We start from the raw sequence: 19,633 nt of genomic DNA on the forward strand, positions 1-19,633 counted from the left end.
CTCTCATTTCAATGAACAATAGGCTGCACAATTCTAGCAACGCATCACACCACATGGAAAGCTGTTGTTCTGGTGTTTCCGGCCCCAACTATAAAGAGGGTGTGCTGGAAGTCACACAAGATGGCTTTTGCCATTTTTCCCAGCCAAGTTAGAGGGTGTCCCAGGGGATTCAGACAAGCAGCCAAACCTCTAGATGTTTATCTGACCTCTAAAGTGTTTAGTCACCACTTCACAGGATTGGGGTGAGAGTTGATGTACATCTCTACATCTGAAGTGGGGGGGGGGGGGAGCGCAGGAAGTGAGAAGATCTGGTGGGATCTGAGAGGAAAGCATAGGAGGAAGGTAGACTGAGTGAGATCTGTGAGGATTTGTTGTTGACTGGGGGAGGTAGGATCTGTAGATAATCCACATCTGATGTCTGCGGGGATGGGGGGAGAAGGATCTGGTGGGAACAGTGAGAAAGGCACCTCAGGGAGGATCTGGTGGGATCTAGAAGGAAAGTATCTTTGTCCAGAGTACAATATCACTACCTGTTTGGAAGAAAAACTCTGCATCGGGTTCCTTCCGGATTTCCTCAATGAGCAGGTTCAGCGGAAGCTCTGCCTCTCGCGCTGCCAGTAGCAGCTGCCAAACGGCAGTCACCGACACAGTTTGTTCTTCCAGTGCTGCAGATACCAGTGAGCTGAAACCCCTCGAGCCAGTCTCCCTCTTCACCATCTGTTCCATTACCTTCAAGAGACAGGCACCAAGACACTAAGAGGAACTTGTATGCATCTGCCACAGACTAGCCAACTACCCATCTGCCTGCTAGAGATCTGGACTCTCATTTTTCTATTGTCCTGCTGAGACCTATACCAGGAACATGTGTCACGTGACCAAAATGCTTGAGCCCTGCAGCAGCTAATGTGCAGCCAGACTGGGTGCTTACAGGAGCACCAATGTGTGATGAGACATGCCAATAACAAGAGAAACTGAAGCCATTCCCTCGGCTGTGGAGCGAGTAGCTGCTGTTTGACAACTTTTAGCTTCATGAATCCACCTTTTGTTGTGTTCTGCTGCACCTGGTGGAAGCTAAACTTCTGCAGTAAAAAATCCCACACCATGTTGCAATGATGAATGTAATAATCAGGTCCTCTCTAGCCTTCCACATACAAATCAGGGTTTAGGACAGCATGCTCTAGTCAAATACAAAGACAGACAATCCTCTCACCTCCCTTTCTCCAGGAGCTAAGTTTTGTGCAGCTGAGATCCCTCGCAGCAGCATCTGCGTGTCCATGAAGAGCTCTGCAAAGTTTTCTTGGTATCGTTTCAGTAGTTGGGTCCCATAATCCTCTGGAGTCCATCTGGCTGAATGCAAATGAAAACAACAGTTCAATATGTTGTGCCTTTCTGATGCTCAGAGCTAAGGGGATAAAGCAGATAAGGGGCCACACTGGCACACTAAGTTACTGCAGTAGCCTTTCACTTGGGACACCTGGGTCCAAATCCAAGCACAAGGGAAAAATAGGTTTCAGTTCTAGTCACTACTGATCTGTAATCTGAAAATTGAAGGAAGCCCAGATTCTCCTCACAAGAGCCTTGGGGGCCGGGGAGTTGCAGGACAGGTCTGAGGTGTCTTGGTAGTAATGTGGTACGAATAACAGAGGGTAGATACTCCAGGTCAGGATGGACGTTCACTAGCAGAGCCCCAGGGATCAGAAGGAATGGACGGTGGTGTGAGGTGCACTGGCTGAGCTGTGTAACAGAAGTTTGCAGTGGCTAGTTAGGTCTAGCCCAGTGCTATTAGCCGTTCAGTTGTCTGAGCTCTACACTTATCCATATAAAAGGAGACATTATAAACTGTACAGTGTGCGTATACACATAAGTCTCTTGGCTGCAGATAGATATTCCTAGTCTATTCAAAGCATCGGTCACAGTCCTCCTAGTTCAGAAGATCAAAGGCTCAGCTTCTGGCCAAGGCCAACAGACCTTGTAGTCTAGCATATGAAGACAATACTGTGAGATGATCCTTCAGTGTCTCCTTTTGATTCCCCTGTAGTAAGAAGGTTCCATTGCTGGCTTTTAGTTGTCATTACATTGAGGGGGCCTATGGTCTATCAGTCACAGCCTTTGAGTAACTCATCTCTTCAGTTAACCCTTCTTCAGGTGTGTACAAGTAATATATTAAATACACTACACCATTTCCCAAACAACCACATGGCCAAGATAATCTGGGTCTGGGTGGGCTGGGTTATCTTTGATGAAAATATTTAGGAGAAAGTAAAGCAAATTGTGGATTGCAAAACAGCAGCCAAACATAAATAAATAAATAAAATGCCTCTTCTGAAGACTTGAGAAATGATGAACCTAGAATGCCACATTCCATTGTATGCACATCAATACCAGGACATAGGTGAACACTTGAGTGAATCAGGAAAGAGCACCAATGTGATTCAGATGCTGAAGGAAGGAATGAGTTACAATTACAGAGCTATTGGGCTCTTGGGGAATAGATAGAGAGTCTCAAAGAATTGGAAATGTCTGCACTAGAAGAGAGAGCACAACTCTTTAGGGTGGCGAAAGGGGCAATGGGAGTTAATGGATGAAATTAAGAAAAGGAAGATTCAGAGTGAGCATCAGGAAAAATTTCATGCCAGTGAATTCAATGAGACAGTGGCCTGGTCTCCCAAGGGAAGCGGTGAAAGCCTCATTGCCCAGTCTAGCTTTAAATGTAGCACCCTGGAGCGGTATGGAACAATCCTGCACTGAGCAGGGAGCTGGGCTAAGAGCTAGTAGGTTTTTTCCTCATATTTAATGTTTAAGATTTCATTAAACAAACATTAATTCTTAGAATTTATTCCAAACCTTGTAATCATGTCAAGCTCTGAAAATGCATGCACGCTTAGTACAAGTCACTTAAACTCTGTCCACAGCAATAAGGTACATTTCACATCACAGTAATACTGTACCAAATCCAGAGCTATTCAATTTGACACACAGTGCAGTGCGGTATCAGTGGACTCTCCCTCGCTCTTTATTTCCATGGTAAAGAACATTGTGCTTCTATTTATTCCAATTTCAGGATATGCAACTCATGTAATGAAGGAATGCTCCTCCCTGGAATGGGTATTACCACTAGATAATTAACCACATTCGGAGTCTGATGTTTCAAGGGAAGCAATGGTGCTCAACAAATGATGAGGCAAACTGTCTGCCTGGAATGTTTGTCACAGGGATTTATCGGTATTATGAGCACAAATTTGCTTTCTATTAAACATTCATTTACATTTCACTGCATTTCAATTTAGTTTGTAATTTTTAAGTGGGTTCAGCACTGATGAAAGATGCTGGTGTATTTGAAGTTCAAGAGGGAGGACCGAGGCCCACGTAGGACAGAAGGTCCAACCCCACTCAAATGAGGGATGGTCCCCAGAGCTCAAAAAACAACATTCCATGGGACAAGTAACAAAAAAAAACAGGGACATGTGTCAGAGTCAAAGGTTCAAAACAATGAGGGGAGGGCTAGCTCAGTGGTTTGAGCATTGGCCTGCTAAACCCAGGGTTGTGAGTTCAATCCTTGAGGGGGCCACTTAGGGATCTGGGGCAAAATCAGTACTTGGTCCTGCTAGTGAAGGCAGGGGGCTGGACTCGATGACCTTTCAAGGTCCCTTCCAGTTCTAGGAGATAGGATATTTCCATTAATTTAAAGGTACTGGATAGAGACAGTGAGCAGAATATTCCAGATAACACCCACTGCCCTGCAAGGGAATCTGGATATTGTGAAAGGGAACTCTGCCCAGAGATGTAAACAAATGAGATAAAGGAAGCTGGCCCCATGGTTGCAAAGAACCTCTCACCCAACCTCTGCTTCCTGGATTCATGTGTGGCCACGGTGACCAGCATCAGGAGGCAGCTGAGGAGGTAAGTTCCCTCTAAGCTGCGCGGCCATGCAGCAGGCTATCAAGGGCCGTGCAGGCAGGGAGAGGTGCCCCGGCCCAGCCCCATCAGAGCTGCCACGGCTGGGGAGAAGCATCCCGGCCCCAAGCTGCTGCGGCGAGAGGACTGGGGGAAGTCCTCTCTCCCTGCTGCAGCCTGCACCCCAAACCCATCATCCCCTCAACCCCAGCCAGAGCCCTCACCCCACCCCTGCCACACATCTGCCTCCATATTGGTGCACATAACAAAATTCATTCCGTACATGGACGTAAGAAATGAGAGGGAACACTGCCGAGGAGGAGGTGCTGGGACTCTGTGCAGCCATGGACAGGGAGTGTCTAAATAGAAAACATGCAGGGAGAAGTGCAGCCAGAACCTCAGCAGGAGGTTATAGAGGAGCCAGAATAGGGGCTGCAATGGGGCGGAGGTAGGCATCCGCCAGGGTCTCCTATGTGGGATCGACCGCCTTGGAGCCTGAAATCTTTCACAGAAATGACCACATTCACAGTGGTTATTTGGGAGCTATACTCTTTTCTCCCCAATGCTGTGGTGCTCCATACTTTCGTGGTCTCCAGCTGCAATTACACTTTGAGACTGGCCAGCCACCTACTTCAAAACACAGCAGCACAACTACTCAAAGGCTTTGCACCCAACAGATACTAACGCAGGCTCAAGGACTCCAGCAGCAGCCATCACATAGGGACTGCTTCAAAGGTCTCATTACTACCACACACTGATTCTTAAACGCAGTAACAGCTCCAGTCTACGTGACAGCCAACCAGTCACCCTATGTCCTGTCCCTGGAAAGGAACTACTGACTCTCCCATGTTACTATATCGACTCTGACCTGTGACGCAGGAAAGCCCCTCCCTTTTAACTTACTCCACAACACATCTGTGCGACCCTCCTGGGCAAGGCCAAACACCAATTCTAGATTAGATTATTAGAGCTGGATTTTCATAGGGCTACCTTATAAACTTACAAAACAAACTGTATAAATGACGACTAAATACTGCAGCGCTGCAGCCACTAATAGAAAGAGCTCCAAGGGTGGCCTGGGTTCAGTGTGGGAACCTACATTTCATATGGTCATTAATGATGTGGAAGGTGTAACTGTTTAAGTGGCCCATCTGCTGCAGAGGTTATAGCTTTGCCCACTCTCCAGCTCTGGTTCTTTCTTTAGTTGTGTATATTATATCTAGCTCTCTTATAAAATCCTGTAAGATCCTGAGAGAGATCTCAGGGACACCCATCAGTCCTGGGGAGACTGTAGTGCTTATATGCTCTGCAAAACCAAAGAGACTCCTGTGGAATTTAGTGGGTCAGATTTTCAGCTGACACTAAACTGGGAGGAGTGGTAGTGACTCTGGAGGGTAGGGATAGGATACAGAGGGACCTAGATAAATTAAAGGATTGGGCCAAAAGAAATCTGATGAGGTTCAACAAGGACAAGGACAACTGCAGGGTCCTGCACTTAGGAAGGAAGAATCCCATGCACTGCTACAGACTAGGGACTGAGTGGCTAGGCAGCAGTTCTGCAGAAAAGGATCTAGGGGTTACAGTGGACGAGAAGCTGGATATGAGTCAACAGTGTGCCCTTGTTGCCAAGAAGGCTAGCAGCATTTTGGGCTGTATAAGTAGGGGCATTGCCAGCAGATTGAGGGACATGATCATTCCCCTCTATTCATTGGTGAGGCCTCATCTGGAGTACTGTGTCCAGTTTTGGGCCCCACACTACAAGAAGGATGTGGAAAAATTGGAAAGAGTCCAGCAGAGGGCAACAAAAATGATTAGGGGGCTGGAGCACATGACTTATGAGGAGAGACTGAGGGAACTGGGATTGTTTAGTCTGCAGAAGAGAAGAATGAGGGGGGATTCGATAGCTGCTTTCAACTACCTGAAAGGGGGTTCCAAAGAGGATGGATCTAGACTGTTCTCAGTGGTACCAGATGACAGAACAAAGAGTAATGGTCTCAAGTTGCAGTGGGGGAGGTTTAGGTTGGATATTAGGAAAAACTTTTTCACTAGGAGGGTGGTGCAGCGCTGGAATGGGTTACCTAGGGAGGTTGTGGAATCTCCTTCCTTAGATGTTTTTAAGGTCAGGCTTGACAAAGCCCTGGCTGGGATGATTTAGTTGGTGTTGGTCCTGCTTTGAGCAGGGGGTTGGACTAGATGACCTCCTGAGGTCCCTTCCAACCCTGATATTCTATGATTCTATGATTCTTTGTTGAGCTAAATCCATTAATACCTGTGCCATCAGACACAACTGCTGCTGCCACCAAATTGTTTAGCAGAAGGTGCAGATCAGGGAATGATGCTTTTACAGCCTCAAGGAGTTTTACCAAGCTCTCAGCTTTCAGGGTCTTCTCTTCCACCACCTTCCTGAGCAGATTCTCCATTGCCTCCCTGTGGGAGCTGCCTTCACAGCAATCCAGAATCACCTGCAGGAACAACCAAACAACCAGTTATGAGAAATTCCTAATGACTTTTATGTCTGAATGACTCAAGATGGCCTAAAATGGTATAAGATTAAACAATGCTCTATTAGTTTTGTATAATCCTTTTATACTTTTTCTAGTATTGCATTTACTGTATCCATTGCTTCAGCTGTATTTGACATCACACTCTGAAGTCTTTATAAGGTGCCTGTAACTTTGGTATCTAAGCACACTCTATGTGACTGACATTTGTCAACCAGAAGAATAGGTTGTGAGGAAACACGTCTGGAGGACAAAGACTGAACTGGGGAGGGTGGTCACAGGCTGAAGGAGACTTCCAGCCTGTATATGGAAGATCTGTAACCTGCTTGTATTATCTATCAGAGTGAGACACGGCTTGATTCAAATCCCGTCTAGTTTATAGAACTCAGATTGTATTTTACTTTTATTTCTTAGGTAACCAACTTTGATCTGTGAGCTTATTACTTATAATCACTTACAATCTGTCTTTCTGTACTTAATAAACCTGTTTTATATATTACCTAAAACAGTGCTTTTTGGTTGAAGTACTTGGGAAATCTGCTTAGGTTGTAAGGGCTTGTGGACGTCCACTTTCCTTTGTAGACGTGGCGGACTGAGTAATAAACTTACAGTGGTCAGGCTTCTGACCAGGGCAAGATGGTACAGCTCTGGGGTGTGAGGCTGGGAAGCTGGGGGGAATTGGCTGGAGTCTCTCTATTGCTGGTTCATGAGTGGCGGGCGGAAGCATTCATGTAACGCAGTTGGGTGGGCCCCTACCTGTGGATGTCTGTGTAAGTGCAATACCTGGAGAGGTTTTCAGCTTGTCACAGCATCACAGTGAGAGGGAGCCCTAGTTGGCGGCACAGAGGGCTCAGTGGCACCCAGTTCCAGGTGGCACCTTGGGGAACCCGTCACATAGGTATATGTAGTTTATTGACCTCCCTCTATGCACAAGGTCAGATTAAGTTTTTCCACTGAACCTGGCACTTAGAGTTGGTCAAAAAATGGAAAACATTTCTGACAAAGAATTTCAATGTTATTTTCATTCTGCAGGTTCCAAAAAGATTGTTCATTTATTCAAAATAAATTTCTTTTTTAAAACATTTTTGATTTTAGGTTTTTTTTGTTTGTTTTTTCAGGTATTTTTCTTTCATTGCTCCTGGAAAATGGGTGGAAGGGAGAGAAACCTTATTATTTTAATAAATACCTTATTTGTTAACAGTGATTTATTTATATGACCCAGCCATGGACCATCCCTTATGCATAGTATAACAAATACCTAGCATAAGATTAGAAACACTCTCTGAATACAAGATTGCACTTCCTGAATACAGGCAGTAGCCGAAGAGATGGTCTTTTCACAAGGAATAACAGATACCACATTCCAAACACGGGCAAGCATGGGTACTATGCAAGAAAACCCTTTACGAACAGTAAACTCTACATTCCTCGGCTGTCAGCAAATAGCTGTGAAACCCACTGGCAAAGTGTGTCTGTGACGAACTGAGACTGTTCTTAAAGTGGTCTGTGAATGCTGACAGGGGAGTGTGGCTAGGATAGTCTGCATTGGGGGAGGGGCGACTGACCGACGGAGAATACCTGAGCATGTAACATGAGAACCCAGGAAGGGGGAGAGGCGAGGTGACACCTCTGCCCAGGAAACTGAACAAAGGCTGTGGGAGGGGTCGCTGAAGGCAGAGTTTTGAGAAGCTGGCTAGTGACCTTGGCTGGAAGGCAGACGGGGCTCTGATCCCCTAAGGGGGCTAGGGTGCCCGGGGACCCCAAGATGAACCTAACTGAGGGGGTCCTGTTGTCTGCGCCTGTAAGACCTGTCTTGGACTGCATTCCTGTCGTCTAAATAAACCTTCTGCTTTACTGGCTGGCTGAGAGTCACGGTGAATCGCAGGAAGCCGGGGGTACAGGGCCCTGAGTCCCCCACACTCCGTGACAGTGTCTCATCTCCTCCTGCTACTGCTACCAATTACTCTGTTAGCTCAAGTTGTAGATCTGCGCTGTGGCTGTTAAAACGTCCAGACCCTGCTGATGACCCAGCCTGGGGGTTGGTATGGTTCTACTTGATGGAATTTTTGTTTTTTCCATCTGTTTTTTAAATTAGGAAACTGCATCAAAAAGTTATGTTAAAAGAATATTATGATTGAAAAGTCAAGCTCTCACAAGTTAGGAAATGCCACAGTTAGGGTTGCACATGCAACCCTAATTCAACCCCCTTGTCTATATGCATTATGATAGCTTTTAATTACATGATCACATACTATTGTTTCCATGGGACCCCTGTCTCATTCAATGCACAGGATGGAACTGCTCTCAGGGTGAATCAGGGTTGTGGGGGGGGGGGGAAAAAAAAAAGGGAGAAAGTTACTCTCCTTGTGCAGAAACCTAAGTTCTTCAAGATGTGTGTCCCTGTGGGTGCTCCACTTTAGGTGTTCGTGCGCTCATAATCAGAGATTTATGGTAGCAGTGCTTGGTTGGGTCATGCTCGGTCCCCATCTCACGCCACTTCAGGAGACTAACTGGCGCTGTGCGACCAACCCCCTCTCTGTTCCTTCTCTACTGCAGAGCACTAGTGCGAAACTCCAAAGTAGAGGGGAGGAGGGAGGATAGTGGTCGCACAACGCCAGTTAACTGCCTGAAGCAGCACAAGACGGAGACCGCACATGTGCAACCCAACTGGGCACTGCTACACTTGACATCACTCGAAGAAGTCTGCATTACATTTTACAGTTTCATAAATAAAACAAAACACACCATTACAAAGAACACAACAGAAGTTTTGGGAGAGTACTTAAGACTTCAACAACAAAAATTGTTTTGTAACAAAAAAAATTGAAAAATTTCACCTAGCTCCACTTGCTCTTAATGCATACAGATCTACACTCCTGATGCAGCATCAAGGACCAAGAGCTCAGATCCATGTAACCTCTTGGAGCATCTGTGCCTCAGGCCTTGTAATACCTGTGGTGGATGCTCACTGCTTTACTACATTCATGTGACCCTTCCTTCTCATGTACCCACTCCCAGTTAACCACGTCTCCTTCAATGGAGGAAGTTTACCAAACGTTGGGCTAATCTCTAAATCCAGGAGGGGTAAACGTGGGATTCTGATAACAGCACCTTCTCTGGCCTTCTAGAATGGCTGGCAGCAGAGTTCATGCTCAGAGATATTTTGCTGGGAGCAGTTATGAAAGGAGCCTGTAACAAACAGTAATTTAGGAGACTATCATAGGGAAGAACAGAGATTCTCAGCTCAGGTGCTGTGGCCTCAAGTCAAACCGACTCAGACAGAAAGCAGGCTTCATTCACACCAATGGCCCCAATGGTACTCTCTATTCATTGCAATACCGTGTCATAGGGGAACAAACAGGCCCAACTAACTGCCACAGAAATGAGGCTGCAGGCACCTTTACCAAAAATATCACAGGACACACGCAAGAGCATTCAGAGTTTTGGTGTGCATAGATGGATTGTAAACAGCCCTCCCCAGACAATGCAGAAAGTGCTAGACTGTATAAAACAGAAGGTCCTTTAGGCCAGGCCAGTCTGTGTGCACAGTGGTCACTTACAGGTGAGCGCTGATAATCCACCAGGAAACACTAAGCGTTGCACTTTGTAAATTTCAACTACGCTGAACATCAAAAATTGAGACGAGGATGTTCTGCATATATGGGGATGTTCTACATGTATGAACTGTTTGCCCAGTTTAAGTAAGTCAAAACCTTTGGAGAATTACCTGAAAGGTAACTTGACAACTTAGACAAAACACATACAGAATGACATGCCCACTAATCAGGCTGGGGGGGTATTCAACACTGGTGTTTTAATATCCTGACCTGATCTTCACAACCCTGTAGTAGTGCATTGCTCTCTGGGTTCACTACAGTGGACTTTCACAGAACTTAAAGAACACTAGCTGCCTCCCCTCCCCCGGGTTGGCCAGTGGGACATTCGGCGCATAGATCTGGGAGTGCTCATCTTTGCAGTTCAGCTCTCAGATTCACATGGTTCAATTCGAAAGTTAATGGGAGGACCTGAACTATTAACGATTTCTATTCCATGCTCTGCAGGGTAAATAAGGTAGTTACCAGGTCAGGGAAGCAACTGTGACCTGGTAAATCATGTGATAAGAAAGTGCTGTGCAACCACACACACACCTCACACATACAGAGCTTTCCTTATTTCAGATTTGTTACCCGCTTCTCCAAGCCAGTCAGGAATCCCTCCTCTCCTGTTTCTAGGAACTCTACGATGGGGCTCAGCTGTGTTATGCTCTGAATCAGCTCTTCCCTGTATTCCAGTAATAGAGCAGACAGGGTCTTTCCCTCTTCTGTGCTCCCTGGGGAAGAAAGATTTGGAAATGCAAGAGAAAAAACAAGTCAGGTTTGAAAAAAGTGACAGCAAGGTATTTTCCACTGAAGTGAGAGAGTGAGCCTCTGTGAAAGATCTAAGTGAATAGCAAAGCTTATCCTGGGCATAAGCAGCAGAGAAAAACACTTTACTATTCTCTTTAAACTCTATGAAAGGAAAATGTCTCATTTCTCTAACAGAGCACAAAGCCGCAAAGCAAGCTGGAGGTTAACGACAGGTTTGCAAGGCCACTGCTTTATGTCAAACTCAAATAAGAAAGGAGCTTTCAATCCTGAGGCACAGTCAGAGAACTGGCCCACGCTAGCCACCTAGCCATTGATTTAGACCTACAGTGAGTGAAGGGCAAAGAAATTTCTGGGATTGCTCCACTGCAGGCAGGCAAAGTGGAAATGCAAAATCCTGCTCTGAAAAGCTTAGAGATCTCTGTTAGTGTTTGTGGATATAGCACACACAACAGAGAGCTAGGGCTTAAGTGAAATGAAATCCGTATGCTTGAATAACAGCCTGCTGGGAGAACTACAGAAGGGTTTTGGAGGAACTGGTGAAGAGCTGCTCCAGCTCTCTAAAGCTCTCATGCCCATGGGGTGTGCCTGCCCTCCTACCTGTTTGCTGCAGGGTCTCTCCACTGTCCTGCTCTCTCTCTAGTAGTGCTGTTTTTATCTTGGGATGTGTGTTTCGAAACAGCTCCAGCACAGACACAACAGTCTCAGCATCCAGACTCTGCTCATCCCTCACTTTGCTGAGCAGTCTCTTGAACGCTGACTGTTCTTCTGCATCTTCCAAGCATGCCACTAGCATCTGTAAGACAACAGGAAAACGCGAGCCGGGGTTAGTAACACAGTTAACTGCTCTGTGCGGACGTACACAAAGGTCAGCCACCCACAGCCCCTAGCTCAGCAGAGAGCTTCAGCCCACAGACTGGTGAGGTGCCCAGTGGAGGGGCACATTCATCTCTCCAACCACACCAAATTCCGTAGTCAGCTACAGGAACACTTCTTTTTAATTCACTCATAAGTCTTCAGGAAGGAGAACGACAAGCCTACTCGACCAGCTTTTATATTTATTGTCAGTGTGACAAATTGCAGCTGGCAAGTGGCCCTATTTCAGGTCTGAATACATCTCTTCAGGAGCCTGTACATGAGCCAGATTCCAGCAATGCTGAGGGACCTAATAAAACACATTCAGAGCGGTTTTGGCAACCCAAGGCCGGAGTGGGGAATACTAGATTTCACTGCAAAACAAGGAGGTCACTTGTGTGCATGGAGAGAGGGAAGGTTTTTTTAAGCAAGGCTATCAGAAAACCAGGCACACCACACCATAAAAGTTTTGGTGCCTGATCTTCAGCAATGCCAAGCACCCACAGCTTCAGCTGGCAGTGGTAAGATCAGAATGTGGGGTTCTAAAGTCTATCACTATGTCCCACACCAGCACAATAGGGTGGATGTGCTTGCACTGCTAGGGAAATTATTTATCGGGGATATAACAGGGGGAAAAAATAAGCTGGATCTCTCATGGCCATTCCTTAGAGCCCATTAATGTTGTCAATACCGCCCCTTAAGACACAAGCTGTCTCGCTCTCAAGGAGAGAAGGTGGCCCTTCAGAGCAGGCATCCTTTATTAAAGACTCCAGGGATGTTACAAAAGTACCTTTGAAGTAGAGCGCATAGCCCAGCTCCAGGGAGAATGGTCATTTTCTGCTATCATTGTCACTTTCATTTCTATGGTAAAAAGACTGAAGCTAGCTGCTTTAGGCCCCATCGGGGATGGTGCACTTGCTTTTTGTAGCAGGTGTAAATGCTCATACATTAGGACTGCGTGACAGTGCAAAGAGTATCCACAGAGGGAGAGCTGCATGAGCCCAAGCTCTTACCCTGCTAATAGCATTTTTACTGCCAAACAGTGGAACACAGACATCAAGGGTTCCGTCACAAAGGACCTGGGGGAAGAATGGTGATGCAAACATGTTTGGAGTATTGACTTAAACATCTTTAATGTGAAGAGCATTTTGGAATAAAAAGTTGATAACCAGACGTAGTAAATTCTCTGGTTTTGCACACGTGGCCCCTTTCTTTAAGGGCCTGATGCTGTGAGATGCAGAACACATTCAACTTCCACTTATGTGAATGGGAGCTGAGAGTGCTCAGCACGTCCCAGGATCAGACTTTCACTGCTTATATGAGAAAGTAAGTAGCATTGTTGGTAATTTTTTATTAAAGGTAAACAGAATAGCTAACTCAAGCTCCCGATTGCAGGTCTTTCTCAATGGACTGTTTTGGTGAATGCAGTGCACTTGCAGCTGTCGGCCCCAGGATATTAGACAGACAAGGTGGGTGAGGTAATATCTTTTATTGGACCAGTTTCTGTTGGTGAGAGAGACAAGCTTTTGAGTCACAGGTCTGGGAAAGGTACTCCAAAAATCACAGAAAAATGCAAGATGCAACAGATTGTTTAGCATAAGCTGTTAGCACATATGCTAAGGGACCAGTCAAGGTGTGGTTCGAAAGCTTCTCTCTCTCACCAACAGAAATTGGTCCAATAAAAGATATTATCTCACCCACCTTGTCTCTATATTGGTGAATGTTTTTCCAATTTGCTGGGGAGAAGGAAAGGGGACTTGTTGGGATGAGTTTTCTGAAGACAAAGAACCCCACTGTTCTCAGTGTTTCTAGAACAGCCTCTCTCAGACACAGCCCTCCATGAGAACTAGAACCTTCCAGCATTTTGGGGGGAGACTCAATAGTGCATTTTAGAGTTATTGGCTATGAAACTTTAAAAATCCTTTCAGGTCCTGGAAAGCTTAAGAAATATCACATTTAGATGGAATCTAAGCTTTCATTTATTATAAATTAATGTTTTAAACCCTTTTCATTGTAAAGAGCCTTGAACACATCAAACCAATTTTTGTGAATAAAACGCTAAGTTCCCAAACACCGCATCTGCATCAGAGAGTTGGTGCTTCTCCAGCATTGTTTAGAATGCTCATAAAACCCTTCTCCTGGTCCTGGGACCAATATGACGAACAACACTGCATACAACAGTTGGCCCAGTGAGTTGTAACAGAAACGCATGCACGAGAAACTGCAGAACTTGTAAGGAATTCCTAGGTAGGGTTACCATACGTCCGGATTTTCCCGAACATGTCCGGCTTTTTGGGCCTCAAATCCCCATCCGGGAGGAAATCCCAAAAAACCGAACACGTCCGGGAAAATAGGGATGGAGGGGCCGGCGGTGCTCGGCCGGGGGCCGGGGCCGCTGGGGCTGGCGGTGCTCAGCCGTGGGCCGCTGGGGCTGGCGGTGCTCGGCCGGGGGCCACTGGGGCCAGGGCGGGCCGGAGCCGCTCGGCCGGAACCAGGGCCGGCGCCCCAGGGCCCGAGCTGAGCCGGGTGGGAGATGCCGGGGCCAGAACCTCTTGGCCTGGGCCGGCCGGCCGCCAGACAGAGCCACTCGGCCGGGGGGGCCGGACTGGGCCGTGCCGCGCCCCAGCTCCAGCCCCAGCTTACCTGCTGTCTCCCTGTTTCAGGCTTCCTGCGAACATTTGATTCGGGGGAAGCAGGGGAGGGGGAGCAGCAGGGGGGCGGAGCATTCAGGGGAGAGGGCAGAGTTGGGGCGGGGACTTTGGGGAAGGGGCGGGGTGGGAAGGGGTGGAGTTGGGGCGGGGCTGGGGGCGGGAAAGGGGCAGAGTTGGGGCGGGGCCGGGGCCCCGTGGAGTGTCCTCCTTTTTTAAAATTAAAATATGGTAACCTTATTCCTAGGGAACTTATAAGTGCTGTTGGAATTCCTATTTAAATCTAAATTTGGTCAGCTAGTAACTAGTACTACAGCAACAACATGCATCAACATTAATAACTTCCTCGGTTTTAAACCAAGTCTTGTTATTAGTCAGGTCACGTGTACTTCTCCTGAAAGACAAATCCTGACACATTTATGAGAGTTAGCAGGGGCAGTAAGCAGTACTCTCTAAAAATCAGCTGCACTATCCAAAAATGGCTGGATTAGTTAATCTAATGAAAGTCAAAACGGCATTTTCTCAAAAAGTTATGATGAGAGGTGATAAAAACAACAACAAAACCCCCCCAAAAACCATACGCCCGAGTTTAGAACAGGATACCTAGCACACCTTAGCTACAGAGCAACTCATGTGACTCCACTACTGTGTGATTTGCCCCTGCACAGCACTTTCATAGAGAAAGTGATTACATGAGGGACAGCAGAATGGATCCTTGGAACTCAGGAAAACTACAAGATACAGGGGTCATGCTAGGTGTAGGACTTCCCCCATCCCACTCTACCACACCCACAATCCAAAGTACATTTGGTTAACAAAATCATCCCTAAACAAGGTAGTGGCTGTTTCCATAATTCAATCCTATTTACATTCTCTCGGAGACAGGCTGCACACACAGTTCTAGCTAAGCATTGCTGTAAAGTCTCCTGCAACACAAGGCTTACCATTTATAAAAGGAAGGTTTCCGCTGGGAAAATTTCAGAGACATAATGATCAATCCTCTGTGAAAGGAAGTTGTTTTTTTAGTGAGCAATTTTTGAAGTGCACCCATTGAAGCAAAAGTAAAAGGGTTATCAGAACCTTCCCCTCTCAATGCAGACAGACTTGTTATCAGCATGGATAGCACAGGGACTAGTTTTACATATCTGAACCATAGAAAAAACAAGCAGGCTATTACCAAACTATAAAGTTAATCAAATGTCATGATGCACACAGAAGTCACAGAAAAAATCTGCACTCCAGTTCCAACGCTGCCAATTCAGAGACCAGAGGTCTTTTTGTTTTTCTAACATGCATTCTCATGGATAACTGACAAGAGGGTCCTTAAAAAACAGTGAGGTTGCTTAGAGAAGCCCTATCTCAACCTCAGCCCACAAAATGTCAATCAACTGACAAACTCTAAAACCAGGGACACAGGCCTTGTCATGGGATCCTGAAGTTCTGGTCTTTTTCCAGCAACAGAGAGCATTTCTCTAGAACTGCCTTTACTAAAGAAAGCAAAGTTTCAGTCAATTGCCCAATATTCAGGATGCTGAGGATAAAGGCGTTTACTCCCTCATAACTTTGTCCAAAAATTCCTGCTTTTGCAAAAGGGTAGCAATAATTGGACAGGCTCATACATAATGGAAATGATCCACAAGAACAATGACATTTATTCTACATGGAAAAATCAACAGTCCCCCCATTTCATCTGAACCTAGCAGTAAAGGGAACAAATGAGCTGTGCAATAATTTGAATTGAGTTTCTCTCAGACAGCACAAGAAGGTAAGATTTGACACCAGCAAAGCTCTTCCATGCTTCCCCAAATTACTGCAATTTTAGTCTTATTCTCATTTCCAAGCAGGTTTCAGCCAGCCCAGAACCAAATTAGATAGGAATAGTTTATACGAGAGATACACAGAGAGATTCTAACCAAAAAACCTCAGATCTCCCTAAATCAGGGGTGGGCAAACTACCTGTCAGGCCTTTTAATCCGGCCCTCGAGCTCCCGCCGGGGAGCGGGGTCATGGGCTTGCCCCGCTCCGGCACTCCAGCTGGGGAGCGGGAGCTTGCTGCGCAGCTCCCAGAAGCAGCGGCATGTCCCCCCCTCCAGCTCCTACACTTTCGAGCAGCCAGAGGGCTCTCCGCACGCTCCCCCTGTCTCAACACCGCCCCCCGCAGCTCCCATTGGCCGGGAACCATTGGCGTAGGAACCGGAGGAGGGACATGCTGCTGCTTCCGGGAACTGCTTGAGATAAGCACTGCCTGGAGCCTGCACCCCGAGCCCCCTCTTCCCCCTACGTCCCAACTCCTGCCCCAGCCCCGATCCCCCCCCCCCCCCCTGAACCCCCCCGTCCCCGCCCCGGGCCCCCTCCCGCCCCCCGACCCCCCCAAACCCCAGCCTCACCCCAGAGCCCTCACCCCCAACCCCCTGCCTCAGCCCAGAGCCCCCTCCTGCCCTCTGAACCCCTCAGTCCCAGCCCGGAGCACCCTCCTGCACCCCAAACCCCTCATCCCCAGCACTACCCCAGAGCCCACACCCCCAGCTGGAGCTCTCACATACACCTCCACACCCCAGCCCCTTGTCCCAGCCCAGAGCCCCCTCACACACCCGGAACTCATCATTTCTGGCCCCACCCCAGAGTCCGTGCCCCCTCCCACACCCCAACCCCCAATTTCGTGAGCATTCATCGCCCGCCATACAATTTTTATACCCAAATGTGTCCCTGGGGCCAAAAACTTTGCCCACCCCTGCCCTAAATAGAAAAGGAACTCATCAAGGGCATGTCTATATTTTCCATTCCCAGAAGCAGAGAGAATGTAGAGTCAAAAATGGAGAAACTAAGGGCTAGTCTACACTAGAAGTGCTACATCGGCACAGTTGCACCAATGCACTATGTCTAGTGAAGACGCTCTATGCTGACGCTCAGGTCAGTGTAACTTATGTCGCTTGGGGGTGGCTTATTCACACCCCTGAGCAATGTAAGATATACCAAAATAAGTGGGAATGTAGACCTGACCTAAGATTTCTCATGGACTTAAGAGAATGGGTCCACTGAGCCATGAGCCATCGAGCTTTACTTTACGCTGCTCATGGAGGTGGAGTTATTAAGTCGGCATAGCCAGGCAGTTACACTGGCGGGAGTGAAATTTAAATGTAGACACTTCCACAGTTAGGCTGACATAAGCTGCCTTGCATCGACCTATTTCTACAGTGTAGAACAGACCAAAAAGATTTCCTCTTTACTCAGGAAACATGTCCTTTTCTTCCTTTCTCTTGAACTTTTCAGTCTCTGTGGTTTTAAGGACTTCAGGAACACTGCTGTCTCTGTTTTCCACTCCTTCTCCTCTAGAGATTCGGAGGGCTGGTTTCATCTAGTTTGCAGGTACCCCTTTGTTCTGCCAGGACCCATCTAGTCACTTGTCTATAGTTCTTAAGGACTGTCTGATTCAGAAGTAGAGACACAGGCACTCCTCCCTGTCTCTTTAGCACAAGGAGTGTCTCTGGAAAGATGTTAATTCCTTGGGTATGACTACGGCAATAAAACACGAGTGCAAATGAGTCTCAGAGCCCAGGACTCAGACTCATAAGGCTCATGCTACAGTACTAAAAATAGCCCAAGGGTTTCAGAGCCCAAGCTTCAGCCTGAGCTACAGATTGTAGACTAGGGCTCTATAGACTCAGGCTTTGAGACTTGCTGCTGCAAGGTGGGGTGTATTTTTGTTTTTGTTTTTGCAGTGTAGGCGTACCCCTTGAAACCAAAGCCTGGGCTACACTTAAAAATTAGACCAACTTAGCTTCATTGTTCAGGACTGTGAAAAACTTTGTTCCCTCAGTGCCATAGTTACGTTGACCTAATCCCAGTGTAGACGTGGCTAGAATTCTTCCATCAATCTAGCCATCCCCTCTCAGAGATGGATTAACTATATTGATGGAAAAACCCCTTCTGTCAATGCAGGGAGCATTTACACCACAGTACTGCAATGGCACAGCTGTAGCCATTAAAATTAAATTAAATTAGTGTAGTGTAGACATGCCCATAGATAGCAATACAAGTGGGCAAACTGAGGCACACAATATTCATAGAAATCCACAAGTTCCCCAGGTTTTCCACCGCTGCCAGAAGGCATATACAAAAGATTCCAACAAGTGACTGGTAAAATAACACAAAGGAAAGAAAACTCTTTCAATCCTGCCACTGAGACAATTACAGCCTTAATTATATGTCCTGAGCTGGACTTCTCTGAGGTGAACTTGCACTTTAAGCATTACTTCAAAACACAGCACTATGTTTCCCTGAAGATGACACCAGGACTCCCTCCCTGGAAATAAAGTGTGGATTTGGAGTAGGTGCCTACAGAGCCTGTTTATCCCATTAGGAAGCTCAGGAAATGATAGTTCTGGCTGAGTGGGGAGTTTTAGTCTAAGCCCTCAGTTACAATGGGTTGAGGTTCCTCCTCCTCCCCAATTACCTTTGGGACCGAAATTTCTCATGCTTGTTCACAGCCCAGAAATGATTTTCTGGAAGGTTTGAAGAAAATCCATTTCTCATTTATTTGGCATTTATATATAGCTGCTGAAAAATTGTCCAGGTGGCGTTGTGCAGTCAGATAGCTAAAAAATAGTTTGGATTTCAAACTGATCCTGTGTGGGCAGAGTTCTGAGCCTGCAGGGAGCCCCAGTGAAGTCAAAAGGGCTCTGCATGGGCTCAGGGGTCCACGCGCACCAGGTCATAGTAGGATCAAAGGAATGCAAACTTCACTATGTTTGAAAAATAAAAGGAGCAGAGTTACAAAGTCAGAGAAAAATGAAGGCAGGACACAGCCCACAGGTATGGTGTAATGTCCTGGGACAGTTGGAGGAGAGGGCATGCTGGAGGTGGGCTAGGTGTGCTGGGGAATGTGGTCGAGCCAAGATCCACCATGCCTGATCCTCCACTGGCATAAGCTCTGTTACAGACCTTACACAAGTGTGAAGTTCGAGTAGGCCCCCTGCTGCTCTAATGTCCTTCAGGGCCAGGGAGCCATGGATCAGGGAGCTGCAACTGGCTCTCTGCAGCTGCAGCTCTCCACTATGTCCACACAGCAGAGAACTGAGGCGAACACCATCAGTGCTGAGGATAGACTAAGAGACAGCACTCTGCCCTGACCCTGCCTCTTCCCCACAGAACATCAGCTTCTTGTGATGGCTACATGGATGTAAGCATCCTTGAGCTCAAGAGCCATGTTCCAGTCTCCTCAGGACAGGTGAGGATGAAGGAATTAATGAACCTGCTTTGACTTCTCAGATCCACTTCTTTCTTTGGGATCAAGAAGTACCTTGTTTGTAATGCTTTCCCCTGATATTTTTGGGCAATTCTGCACTAAGCGGAGGCCCAGTTTGAAGGCTTT

General features: G+C 46.9%; 1 protein-coding gene across 1 annotated transcript in view; it reads right to left on the reverse strand.

Moving 5' to 3' along the window:
• ZBTB40 (zinc finger and BTB domain containing 40) overlaps nucleotides 1-19,633 on the reverse strand; it is a 56,204-nt gene that overhangs the window by 22,338 nt on the left and 14,233 nt on the right. The window contains exons 4-8 of the mRNA XM_026660067.1: nucleotides 11,360-11,555; nucleotides 10,583-10,725; nucleotides 6,164-6,356; nucleotides 1,211-1,347; nucleotides 531-729 (exon numbers count right to left, since the gene is read on the reverse strand). Of these exons, the coding sequence (XP_026515852.1) occupies nucleotides 531-729; nucleotides 1,211-1,347; nucleotides 6,164-6,356; nucleotides 10,583-10,725; nucleotides 11,360-11,555 (868 nt within the window). The remainder of the gene's footprint in view (nucleotides 1-530; nucleotides 730-1,210; nucleotides 1,348-6,163; nucleotides 6,357-10,582; nucleotides 10,726-11,359; nucleotides 11,556-19,633) is intronic.

The sequence above is a fragment of the Terrapene carolina genome, unplaced genomic scaffold (assembly GCF_002925995.2).
Source record: "Terrapene carolina triunguis isolate 2854851 unplaced genomic scaffold, T_m_triunguis-2.0 Scaffold714, whole genome shotgun sequence".
Lineage (NCBI taxonomy): Eukaryota > Metazoa > Chordata > Testudines > Emydidae > Terrapene > Terrapene triunguis.